The following is a 12,879-nucleotide window of genomic DNA, read 5'->3' as shown; positions in this document are numbered from 1 at the left end:
TGCTGTAGCTTTGAGCAACAAATTATGCTCATGTGAATGTGATTAGTGGGCACGATGTTAAGCCAAGGGGGCAACTGCTTGGATACTACATTTTATTAGTAATGAATCCCAAAGGTTAAAAACGAGCTGCATTTATCTGTTGAACCATCACGTTAGCTTGATGAATAGGCATCACACATCGCTGGATATTAAGGATTTTGGTCTCCAAACACTGCAATCGAGAGAACAGTATTAAGCTTTCATGGTGGTGTCATGCAAATGCTGCCAAGCATATTTATGGTAATTACAGTGCTGTACACATCTGTACAAAAAAAGTATTTGGATAAACTGAATGAACTGCAAATTGGTTTTAATCACCCCCAATTTATCCATTAGGCACAAATGGAAAAGATGGACTTGATTCAAACTTGTTTAAGCAACAGATTGCTTGAAGCAAATCTATCCTGCTTTATATACGCTGCCTGCTCTGCCAGCGCAGCGGTGTCTGTCCCACAGCGGTGCTGCTGGTTTGGTGGGTGCGCGTACCCGGGGATGCTTTCTCCGCAAGAGCAAAGTCACCTTTGGGAAACCCACGGCCAGAATCCCGCAGGGGGTCAGCACATGGTGACCCCCCAAAAAGAGCTGACAGCAGAAGAGAGCCGAGGAAAGCCTTCATATTCACACACGACCATTGCGAGGAAGTAGCCTGAGTTCGGTTTGTAAAGCTTTTACAAAACCTCCTGCAACAATTTCTCTGGTTTTGGCAGCCTGGGGGGTTGGCACGCTGTCGTGCATGGCATCCTCCATCTTCAAGCAGCGCCGCGCTCACGCAGGAGCCGAGAAACGAAACCGCTGAGAGACAGCTTGTCCACCAAGCCGACCGGGAAGCAAACACATGGCACAAGAAAATTAAATCAGAGTATTGAAATTGTTGTAAAATAACTAATAATCTAAGAGCGTACTGGTGACTGAGGTAATGGATTTTAATTTGTCTCATAACGTTGAGCCCAACGCTGTCCTTCTAATATGTTAGAATCAACATAAGAGCTATCCCAGATCTTAGCTACAATATTTAATTTCTTGTGCAGAAAACGTACAGATTCACACCTACACCACGGCCAGCAAAAACTGCACTGGAGTGAAAGAATTAGATCCAGAATTTAACAGAAGTGTCATTGACAACCATAAAAAGCAATCCAAAAAATTATTTAAAATTGTCTTATAAAAATATTTACAGTAAAATTTTTTAGCGCTAATGCTACGTTTTCAGTCCTAGAAAAAGGCAATCTTTAAAGGATCTGGCTCAGGTGCTCGGAATTAACAATACAAACATGAAACCACACGCCAAAGACAGACAAATTCAAAAAGCATTTCAAGGGGGGGGATACGGCTGGTTGTCACGTGTTACGGTTGTTCGTATTGCATAGCTGGAAAACGAGGTCACTTGACTTGCATAACACTGCAACGCTTGAGAAGGAAAGAAAGAAACGTGTCGTTTGCCATCGAGAAGGACTGGCTGCAGCCAGGAACACCACCGCTCATCCCTGGCAAGGGCTGCGAGTCCTAGCCCTGTCCAGCAAGCCGCAGGTCTGGGCCAGCAGTGGGCAGAAATGCCATTTTACAATAGCAGAAAAACACCAAAAACTGTTTTCCTTATAAGCAAGGAAGGTTTATAAAGATAGGTATAGCAGGGGAAAAATTATCCAACTTCCAGGCATATTCACCATTCACGACATCTGACAAACACGGCAAATTTCAAACTTGCATCTCTCTAGCACTAACTACTAGTCTGTATCTCCAGCCCACGTAAACTCTTCGTCTCTGGGTAATATTTGCCTTTGCTCCAGTGATGCTACGAGTGCGAGAAGGTTAGCTGGTAACTGTTTCCAACTCCTGAGCTGTAGTTGGGCTATATAGTAGCTATTTAGCTTTACGTTCCCTATGTCTATACCAGACCTAACGAGGGCCACGTGTGCCCAAATGCTTGTCCACCCTTGTCCAGTCATCTCAGTCTAACAAGAGATGCTAACTCTGACCAAAATGCTTTGCCCGTCCCATTTTATCCTCTATTCCCACAGGCTGCATGAAAAGGAAACACCTTTTGGCGTTCGCTTTTGGGGCACTGAATTTGAGCCAGTCCAAACGAAGGCATCATCTTGCTTATGGCGCTGCAAAGATGCATCTCAGGACTGATCTGAGGCAGCGGCAGTCAGGGACACATTCCCACCAGCCTCAATAGCTTTTACAGTAAGCAACACCTCGTAAAGGAGCAGCATGTCGTACTGCTATTTTGGCACGTTTCACTGCAGATTGCAGAACCCAAAGCAAAAGGTTTAAAGGGTATTACAGAAAAGACTAATTTTTTTTTATTATTATTTTCAAGACCTCTGAGCTGACATACAGTGGAAGGGTAGACATCAAGAATAACACTGCCATTTCTTTGGACAGTTTGCTTTTGTTTGTAAAAACAAAAACATCCAAAGAGGAGTGGGTGCTACCTAACGTTCCCCGTGAAGGTCAGCCCCCTACACAGCAAAGGTAGGTGCTGTTTCCCCCACCGTGAACAGGCACCCATCTTACAAGGACCGTGTCAACTCCAACACTAAAAATCTACTTATTTACAGCAGTAACCCACTCCTCTACAAAAGCTGCACAAGGTGACATAGCCTTAGATCCCTCTGAAATAAATTTTTAAAGTATTTTTCTTTCCTACTGTAGAAGGTCACACAGAGTCTTTTTGACAGGAGATTTATGGAGCAAGAAGCCAGCAGAACAACAGTGTAAGTGCTGGAGCTCAACAGTAACGTGGGCAGATTCTGTCCCGCAGGCCAGCTGCCCGCTACAAAAAGCCTCAGCCCATCTACGGAGGGAAGAGAGAAAGAAAATATTTTTCTTCATTAGTTCTCTTAGCTGGGGAGCCTTTTGGGAGTCCGGCCCTGCATGCAGAAGCATTCCAGAGCTCACAAGGAGACATAAAAAGGTATTTTAAAGTCAAACATCTTCTTAAACAGAAAGCTTTAAGAATTTGGGATGTAAGCAAGACACCTACATCACAGCTGGATCTAGATTTGTCTGTTTTGAATAATCTTATGAATTCTTCACATTAATAGAGGAACGCCTTCAGTATGGGCAAAATTAAAATAGCAATTACACTGACAGTGATTAGTTAATCTCCATACTCTGGAAGCATTAAAGCACTGCAGGTATTTTACCTTGCTCATTATTCACTGCTTGGGTGACAGAGGATTCTTGCTGCATGTAATGTCTCTACATTAATGGCACCATAAGGTATTTCTTTTAACATCTAGACGCTCTATTATGAAATGGCATTGAGATGCTGGACAGAGCTAGAACTGGGGCTTTCAGCACAGCTGAAATGCATGGGTTGGGAATACTTTCTATTCAAGCATCATTTGTTTCACAGGAGCAATAAACCCCATCGGAGCAGCACACGTTTTGCGGGGTTGCGAAGTTTTGCATGGTTCAGGTGCTGAGACTTCAGCCCCAGGGAAGGCACTGCCCAGCAGGTCCCATCACGTACAGCAAACAGCATTCATGGCAAGTAGAAAAATCAGATGGTATTTATTTCCACCATATGACAAGCATTTCAGGGATACATACAGTAGTCCAGTGGCATATACAAACGTATGACTGAGACAGCGTCACACTCAAGCCAGAGCACCCTGTTCCAGTCCATTTCTGCTGACTGCTTTTCTCGGTTGGTACTCAGAAGTTTCCACTGCCAGTAGTAAAGTCCACTCTCCAGGCACAGTGAGTAAATAGTTCAACCGATAATGTGCACGGAGCATCAGTAGTGAAGAAATCCAGAAGTGTTCGTTTTTACTCACATGCCCAAATGTAGCAGTTTTGTTTCACACAAGAAATTCAGTGCCTGCAGTTCAAGCACAGTGTTTATCTCAGGGCACTAGCCACTAAGAAGAACAGTTGATTGCACCACAGATAACAAGCAACACCTCGCGTCTAGCACGGAACATGTCCCCAGAGAGATTTTCGCTTTGCTAGGCAATCCACTGCAGAGCAGATGATGTTTGTAACGTATCACTTGTCATGCTAAGACGTTAACAGCAATGAGATGGGTCAAGTCAGAGGTCAGTCATCTTCCCAACACCACCTAGCTGGATCCACTTCACTTCTGCTCCTTGCATTGGCTTGATCGTATGTCACAACGGTTTGTGAATCACAGCCACGCCTGTTGTAAGAACAGACAGACACACACAGTTATCATAGGAGCAACTCCTGGCTTGCGATGTGGCTAAGATCACCCTGCAAACGTGCTAGCAGAGAGAGAGGTGTCTACTATTTCTATGAAAGGTTCTTCTACCGAAAGCCACATAAAACATACAAAAATACAAGATTAAAGCTTCACAGGGCACAGCCCTCGAGTTTATGAATTACCCCAGCTGTTGCCAGCTCTCCCACTGACTATTTACCTGCATAACTTCTCCCCGTGCTCATGCTGGTCGGCAGTAACGTCCACTTGTCCATGATGGGGTTGTAGTATTCCACCGAGGCCAAATTACAGGAACCATCATCTCCTCCCACCACGTAGAGGAGACCATTCACCGCACACACACCTCAAAGCAGAGCGCAGATGGTTAGACATGGGCTAACTCATCCCCCACAACACGTTGCCTGCCACGTCCTGATTCATTCCCAAGCAGACACTTCGTCTAGCACATTAGTCGCACTAAAAACCACACAGACAACTGCAACCAAACACCACAGAAAGGTTTATTGTGGTTACCTGCATTTCTTCTACACATATTCATGTCTGCTACTTGCTTCCAGGTGTTTGTTCCTGGATCGTAGACTTCCACACTCTTCCTTACTAAGGGACCATCGTGCCCCCCAGTAGCGTACAGCAGCCCGCTGAGAACACCAACACCTGCCGAACAGAGCCCAGCGTTAGCCAAACGTAGAGGGGAAAGGCTTGCATGTCCCTGGGTCTGCTACTGCTATTGTCTTGGCCTCTCCAAGGCATTTCCAAAACATGGGCCACATGTGCCTCAGGATCACCTGGGACATGGTCAACTCTCCACCCAACCACCACGTGGCACTACAGCAGACCTGTACAGTAACGCCTGGCAGATGTCCTATCTTTCAGGGCTGTGCATCTTCTCAGGTAGATCTTGAGATCTATCTGAGATCAACAGTCTAGTCCCACAACATCCATCTGCCTTTATTCAATCTCTTTGGACTGACTCTTCCCTCTACCTTCCTGACTGCTGTATCCCACCCCACCTTGTCCCTATCTGCCTGATCTTTTCTGCCACAGGACCTTTTGCTTTTAGCTTGATTCCCACTTCTAGGAGCTTTATTTTCACTTTTCCTGCTGCCTTTGTGCCATATGGCTTCATCCCTTGGACACTCTTCCTCTTCTCAACAACCTACTGGCTCCAGTTGTTGAGGCTGCCCCTGGGTTCCTCTCTTCCCGCTCCTGCCCCCAAACATGACAGCAACACTTGGCACAGACAAGGTGCCTCCAAGGCCACCTTCCCAGCCAGCCCCTGGCTTAATCTCTGGGAATGACAGGGATCTGAAGGGTGCTTCTGCCTAATATTAAGTGAATTAATTAATTAAGATGTTCACCAATCCATGAGAGTTAAAACTTCCAGCAACGTATCTTCATTAATAGGTTCAAAGGCCTCTATTAAAATTAACAAGGTGGGACGTTAGTAAAACAGAAACATAGATCTGAATTGCATCATTTCAACCACGGGCATTAAGCAGCAGGATGGCCCCCGTGCCCTGAAGATGGACTCGTGCTGACGGTTCAGGGAAAGGCACAGAGCCGCAAAGGCGTGCGCGGGGGGGAGAGGGGCCCTGCCAGTGTAAAACCAACGGGTTTTCAAGTTGGCCCCTGTGCAAGTCTCCCTCCTGTTTGCCACGTGCAGCACAGGGAAAGGAGAGCAGAGGAGCAGCGATGGTGAGCTGGACAGCAGGCACCATCCAGGCTCGGCAGCTCCCGTGCCACGGGAGCATCTCCTGGTGGCGTGCCACATCCCAAAAATGTGGTATGTCACATTGCTCCGAGTCTTGCCACGGTCAGCAGGAGCACGGACCGCAGCAGCCGCCGTGCTCCACCTGCGGCAACACAAGGGAAACCATCTGAGCATTATTGCTCCTCCCTCACCAGCACCTAAATGAGACCAACTGATTAATTAAAACTCCAGCAGGCACATCACCGTTTGGGGGACAGGAATGCTACCACCACCACCTCTCTCTTCTCCAGATATTCTTAACTTGCTACTGCTGGGTTTGGCTTTGACCAGCCATCTCTCGCTGCACCAAGAGGTGTTGAAACTCCAATATGACATTGGGATTCATGGTTTACCTCTGGAAAACACTGGTAATTAATCTCTAACTGCCATAAATATCCACCTTACTGGGTGAAATTTCAGTCTAGTTGAGGTATTCCAACGTGCACCATCTAAGAAGAGCAGAACACGTCCCAGTATAGGTCCTGGCCCCAGAGCTGGTGCCTCCTAATTGACTGGGGAATGGGAACTCATTTAACTGGTGAGGAAAGCCTACCGTGCCTGAGCCCAGCAGCCTTGGTTTGCAGCACCTTAGCATTGACTATACTCAGCTGTCAGCAAAAATTTTACACTTTTAAGAAATAATTTAATTAACAAACTAATTTAAGCAAGTAGGAGAGTAAAAGAGGCGGAAACACTCTAAGGCTTCTCCACCTAAACCTGCCTCCCTGTGCGGCACGACAGGGCACACGCGGATGGGACGTCCCTGCCAGGAGGGGAACGCCCAGCAAACCCAGCACTGCCAGCGCCCGCACATCCACACAGCCCCGCTGCCTGGGTTGGGGTCACCCGGGGACCTGGGGACACCCGTCCCCACCTCCGCTAGATGTCAGCACCGGGACGGCAATGCCGGCAGCTCTGAGCACGGTTTCATTTATGGAGCTGTACGATACAGATAATGCTGCAGCACCACTTGTGACGAGTGGCACTGGGCAGTCCCCGCCCCGGTGCCTGCTGGAGGGGCTTCTGGGTGACAACCAGGACTTGAGGAGCTCAGCTTTCAGGTTGGGAACAGGAAATTGCAAGGCTATTTAGCAGGCAAGCAAGAGCATTCCTAATACTGGACTTGCCGTGTGGAGATGTACTTGCAAAGCAGTGCTCAGAGGAGAGTGTTTCAAACAAAGAAAATACACTAAAATCCATCTCACTACAGGCACGAACTGTTTTGCTGTATTTCAACATGTGGTCAACAACACGAGATACTCATTCTGTTCTAAAAGATTGCAGTGGGCTAGGTTTAAGCATCAAGCAGACACTAAAAACCTCTTCAACTGAATTCAAACCAATAGTGTGTGACCATATTTGCCTCACCTGGAGTTACGGAAAAGGTATTAGAGTGAGGAAAGAAAGATGGTGTGTAGGGAGCAGTCTCCCAACCACCCAGCTCAGAAGGAAACTCCTACCGCAGCTTAACCTGCAGGGTTATTTCAGCCCACACGCAAAGGGCAGCCTCTGGGCTTGGCTTCCTCTGGGGAACTGCCGCTTTGGCTGTTGTAAAACGAGAACTGCACAATCTGACATCAGGGAGGACCCACCGCACGCACTGAGCAATAGGACCAACACTGACACATTCCCTTTCACCTGAAGATGATTTTAAATGCAATGGATAAGAGCTTTTACCCTTTTCAGAGAGGAACAGCCACAGAGGGGACAAGTGCCTACCTGGCCTATGTCACATAGTAAGTTAGAAACCATCAAGACTAGAATATAATCCTTTTTTAACATGCCCTTTCCTCTAATCCTCCAGATCACCAACTCTTGCCAGCAAAAGGTACACTAAAAACTAGCTTAGCAGGGGCAATCTGAGATGAATTTTGTTACCTTGACTTGGTCTGCACATCACCCAGTGCAGATGTGCTTTGTGCTGCAAAGCACCCACTGGATGCTCGCGGAGAAGATCCCAAAAGAAAATCCACCTGACAACCCCCAAGTGAGAGGAGAGAAGGAGGCGCAGCTTGGCTTTCCAGTCTCCGGCTGAGCCTGCAGCTGGGGATTTGGAAAGACAACTCCTTGCTTACAAGTGAGATGCAACTGTTAGCGAGGCTTCTTAGAAAAACTGAACATTATTTCATTAATCCAGAAATTAATTTCCATTTGGCAGATATTAAACAAAGTCAGGAGAGTTGCTGAGAGCTTCCAAGCAATTATGGCTTCTCCCCTCATGGGAAGGATGGGGAAATAACAGGTTGCACTTGCCAGCCCAGCAATGCCAAAACACACTTCTCCTTCCCGTGAGCAGAGGAGAACCCAGCGATCACCCACTCTTAAGAACACATCTCAGAGCCAGTACCTGCACCGCTGCGTCGAGTGCTCATGTCGGCTACGTAGGTCCACTCGTTCGTGGCTGGGTTATACTGCTCGACGGTACTAAGGCACTGACGGGACGCTCCATCGTAACCCCCCACGGCATAGAGCTTACCTGGAAGAGACACAGGTTGGCATCGGCCTTACGGCTACGACTGATTTACATTACCACCACGCCTGATGGCCCCAGGTGAGGACAGATCCCGGCTGAGGGAGGCCCTGGGAGACGTGCCTAAACCTGCTGGGGTGTCAGGGGAAAATCCTACCGAAAGGGTGTGAAGTAAGCTCGCAGACAGGCGGGATTGTTTTTAAAGCTGTTAAAGCTGTCAACTAAGACGAGGAAATACACGACACAACAGCTTAATTAGAAGCCAAAAGCCCAGAGGGTTTTCCAAATGACTTGTTGGCCAGGAGAAGAGCTAACATCAAAGCACATTCTGCTGATCGAGTGTTTCCTCCTGTTCAGGTGCCACAAGGCAAAGTGTGCTGTCAAAGGTCGATACTGTACATTAATTACAATATCACATGAGCAATAAACATGCAATAGCCTCTTATGTTAATCTAATACCTGCATGGAAACCTAGACCTGATTTTGAAGAACCTGGGCCAAATCAAAACCAAGCAATGCTGCCAGCACAGCTGAGGCCAGCCTGCTCGCTCGTGCCAAGTGATCACAACACGGAGATACCACAGGAGACCCTCACAGCATGGTATATCTGTACCTCCCTACCTCAACTCGATGAAAGCTGGACAACATACACGTAGTGAGACTGGAAAAACAGTCAGATGTCACGGGACTACACCGTACGTGAAACGAGGCTGATGCTCCATCGTGTCCTCTGTTCACAGACCTGACTGACCATCTCTCCTTAGCTCCCTGTACCGTCTATCAGCTCGTTTTGCATTTAGGCAGTAAACTCTCTGGGCAGAGAGGGTTTCTTTGTGTTTCTTTACTAGACCACCTAGCACAAAGGCGTTCTGGTTCTAGACCAGGCCTCCCAGACACTGCAACAACCAACCATTAATAAAGTTCAACAAATATGTAGGAAAATTCTAAGCCAAATTTTTGTACAAAACCCATGAATAAGACCAATTTTCAGTCCATAACAGCAGAGCCTGGCCACAAACGGGCTATGCAACTCTTTATCACATGAGACTCCCACCAGCAGTTATCGTCTACACCCTTACGCTTTTCCATCCTCCTGTTTCCTTGATGTTTGCAAAGCTTAAAGAACAGGCCAGCTCTTTTCTTTCTCATGGTCCCGCCTCTGACCCCTGTTCTCCCTCAGCTCCACTCACACCTTCCTCGGGCTGTGATCACCAGGAGAGGTTTGCAAGGATCAGGTTTATGACTGCGCTCTTCTGCATCTTCCCATCTCTATAAACGTTTCAAACTCTTATTTGTGCTGTTGTTTCAATCTGTCTGGTGTTAGTCAATGAATCAAAGCAAGAATGCCAGACAGAACAAGACAAGCTGAAGTTCCCTGGCTGGCATCAATTAATAGATATTTTCAGTACCCACAGACATCAGATCAATCTTCATCACGTTCAGATGAACGCTGTGGATTGACTGCAGGCTGCAGCTTGTTCCCTACGCCAATATGATGAGCTCTTCTTCCCCATCACATGCCCTCCTTTTTTTTATCATGGACTCCAACATGTGCAACACTTATTTGCACTTTCAAACAAAGCAAAGGAAAAGGATTTCTTATGTCTCCAGTAGAAAACCTGTCCATAGAAATGCATTTCTCGGGTATGTACTTAATATTTGTGCCACATTCAAATGACTGACCCACTTTAGCAAACCCACTGACTACCAGCAGCCCAGCAGTTCACAGCACAGACCAGTTTTGAAGGAGATGCTTCTTAAATATGCAAATTTAGCACAACCTCTGCTATTTATTCTGACTTTACCTCCCTCCTCTTCTCACATAAACACATTTCATGTACATAAACACATTTCATGTATTTCCTGTGCACACAGGTCAAACCAAGCCACTACAAAGCGCAGTTTATAACAAGGCTTGTGCCAGCGGCTGCTCCGCACCGTACTAATTGGAAACTGCTACACCACGCTAAAGACAAGGTCAAATAAAACCGTTCACTTGCTTCAGAATTGATTTTGCTAAAGGAAGAAAAGGTTCCTACTTAAACTGTTCTTTCTCCTCTGCTGCTCAGTTCCAGGTCACTCAAGTTTGGTGCTGACACATAGGTGCCAACAGCCGCCGCGATCCCTCCAAGCACCCTCTCCACCGCCTCGCTCCCGAGCTGCCGCAGCACCAGCACTTGCTATCGTCAGTCCCTGCTCACTTACGAACCAGAGCAAATCGTGCCGTGCCTGCCGGCAAGCCTGATGTCAATAAACACAGGTTTCAGTATTCCTGCCAAACCACCAGCTCGGGGCTGTGGGATAAACTATGCTCCTGTTTCTCTCGCTGAGCAGATTTTCTGTGATGGGTACTCTATCCACGCAATGTCTGCTGATGGCAACAGCATACACTGCACAATACCATTTGCTTTCACCGGCCAGAAGCAGTCCAGGAAGAATAAGGGTTCAAAGAAACCTGCACACACCTAATGGCATTCACAGGAGGCATGGGCTGGTCTGATATGGGTCTGAGGCTCTTGGAAAGCTACACATGATTTTTCACTAAGATAAAGAAGAGAATGGAAAAAGCTGCAGTGATTACATCACATAAAATAAATCTTTACCCACTAAAGATAGTCTAAAACAGTTCCTGCAGTTCCCTCCTATTGCACTTAACCGTTGTGGCTTCTGTTTGACATGGTAACATTTACTTGATGGAAATGGCTGCTGATTTTCTTACCCTCCACAACTCCAACTCCAACACTGCTTCTTCTTGTGTTCATGGGAGCCACAAAAAACCACTCATTGGTTTTATAGCTATAGGCCTCAACTGATGCCAGACCTAGTTAAAAAGGGGATACACAGGTTTTCTAATTAAAAAAAAAGAGAAGAAAAAAAGATTGGTGTTGCACTTTCATCTGCCTTCCACCTCCTCCCAAGCCCATAACTCCCCCCACGTTCCTGCAACCCAATTTTCAAGTCCCTTGCCCTTCAGGCTGGGGCCAGCATGTCAACGCCACTTCTTCAGCAGCTGGAAAAATCGTTACCCCATGGCCTCTGCACTGGGACTGCTGCCCCTCTGATGTGCTGAGGACACCAAGGAAGAGCAGAGTCCAGATTCTAAGCCCAAAAGTCTCACGTCCTTTCAAGCATTACAAAATGTCCACGGAAAGATTTAAAAATTCACCCAGACCCCGTTGCGTTGTACTCATCACCAGCTGAAATAGTGAATTTAGGGCTTAACCAAGTGACAAAGCTCTACAGCAGAGGCAGAGGTGTGAATCTAAACATGCAGCTATGCCAACATAAATCCCAGACACATAGCCTGTAAGATGCCTTGCTGGTATTTTATTCATGTTGCTATGCAAAATTTAACTAAAACCAGGAAAAAAACCCTTTTCAGTCCAGAATAAGCATATTCATACAGAGAACAAGACTGAAAGAACTATATCTCTAAAGAAAAAAAAATAGTGACATATTCTGCAATTACCGATGGGTCAGAATGTGCATGTGGTTAGTTACAACACGCAGTAAACCCAATCTCTGGCTCTTTCTCTACAAAATCATAGAGGAAGGGTGCAGGAACCTCGCTAAAGCTCTGCAGTCTTTGCAGGGGTCTCAAAACATTTTTTAAGGTCAGGCACTGCCTGTTTTTTGCTCAGTCACCTACCGGTGCTGCCATCGAAGCCGCCCACTGCATACAGGAGATCATTGAGCACAGCTGCGCCTAAAGTGCTTCGTCTTTCCTGCATGCTGGCTATGGACGTCCACTGGTCCTTCACGCCATCGTACACATCGACCGTCCGTACCCTCAAAGATCCGTTAAAGCCCCCGACAGCATAAACATTGCCAGCCATAAATACCACACCTGATAAAAGAGGAGAGAGATTTTACGGAGGTTTTACAAATAGTTCGGGAATCAACTATCACCAGACGTCTGTTGGGATGTGTAAGACAGCAAGGAAGAGCAGAACGTGGGCAAGTCTTTGGCATTTTCTGCAGGTTAAGAGCATTGGAGCCAACTATGATAAAACACACGTGTCATATGGAAGGTGAAATGCACATAAACACATAGCAACATAAGGCACAGATGGATTTCACACCCAAAGGAATGATTTTCTGAGCCAGAGAGGACACCAACTGGTGATCCACATTCACAACCCCCTCAGATGTCTCCAGAGGAACACTCCCAGATCTGCTCTCCATCACCCACTCCTCAGCACTGAGAGGGATTGACTCAGCTCCTTTGATTTTCACTAGGAAACTAGCAAGTAAAACTGGATCCCCGAGGGCTGCCAGGCCAGCGGGACGGGAGGAGGAGGGGAAACACTGATGGAGGAGCAGCCAGGAAAGAGAGGTGATGAAGGGGAGACAGTGGCTACGGAGGGCAGACAGGCAGGAGCAACCCCTCTGGAGAGCAGGGCGTCCCCCTGAATGAGAAGGATACAC

The 12,879-nt window shown here is 47.0% G+C and overlaps 1 protein-coding gene across 1 annotated transcript in view; it reads right to left on the bottom strand.

Annotated features, from left to right (window-relative positions):
• Positions 1-3,542: 3,542 nt before the first annotated feature.
• KLHL3 (kelch-like family member 3) overlaps positions 3,543-12,879 on the bottom strand; it is a 29,218-nt gene continuing 19,881 nt past the window's right edge. Inside the window, exons 7-12 of the mRNA XM_009582380.1 lie at positions 12,101-12,298; positions 11,171-11,272; positions 8,329-8,457; positions 4,745-4,885; positions 4,431-4,574; positions 3,543-4,189 (exon numbers count right to left, since the gene is read on the bottom strand). Coding sequence (XP_009580675.1) covers positions 4,161-4,189; positions 4,431-4,574; positions 4,745-4,885; positions 8,329-8,457; positions 11,171-11,272; positions 12,101-12,298 — 743 coding nt within the window. The 3' untranslated portion in view covers positions 3,543-4,160. The remainder of the gene's footprint in view (positions 4,190-4,430; positions 4,575-4,744; positions 4,886-8,328; positions 8,458-11,170; positions 11,273-12,100; positions 12,299-12,879) is intronic.

This window comes from Fulmarus glacialis, unplaced genomic scaffold, assembly GCF_000690835.1.
Source record: "Fulmarus glacialis isolate BGI_N327 unplaced genomic scaffold, ASM69083v1 scaffold9000, whole genome shotgun sequence".
Taxonomy (NCBI): domain Eukaryota; kingdom Metazoa; phylum Chordata; class Aves; order Procellariiformes; family Procellariidae; genus Fulmarus; species Fulmarus glacialis.
Note: the sequence above shows the minus strand (reverse complement) of the source record. Positions and strands in the feature narration are given on the sequence as shown.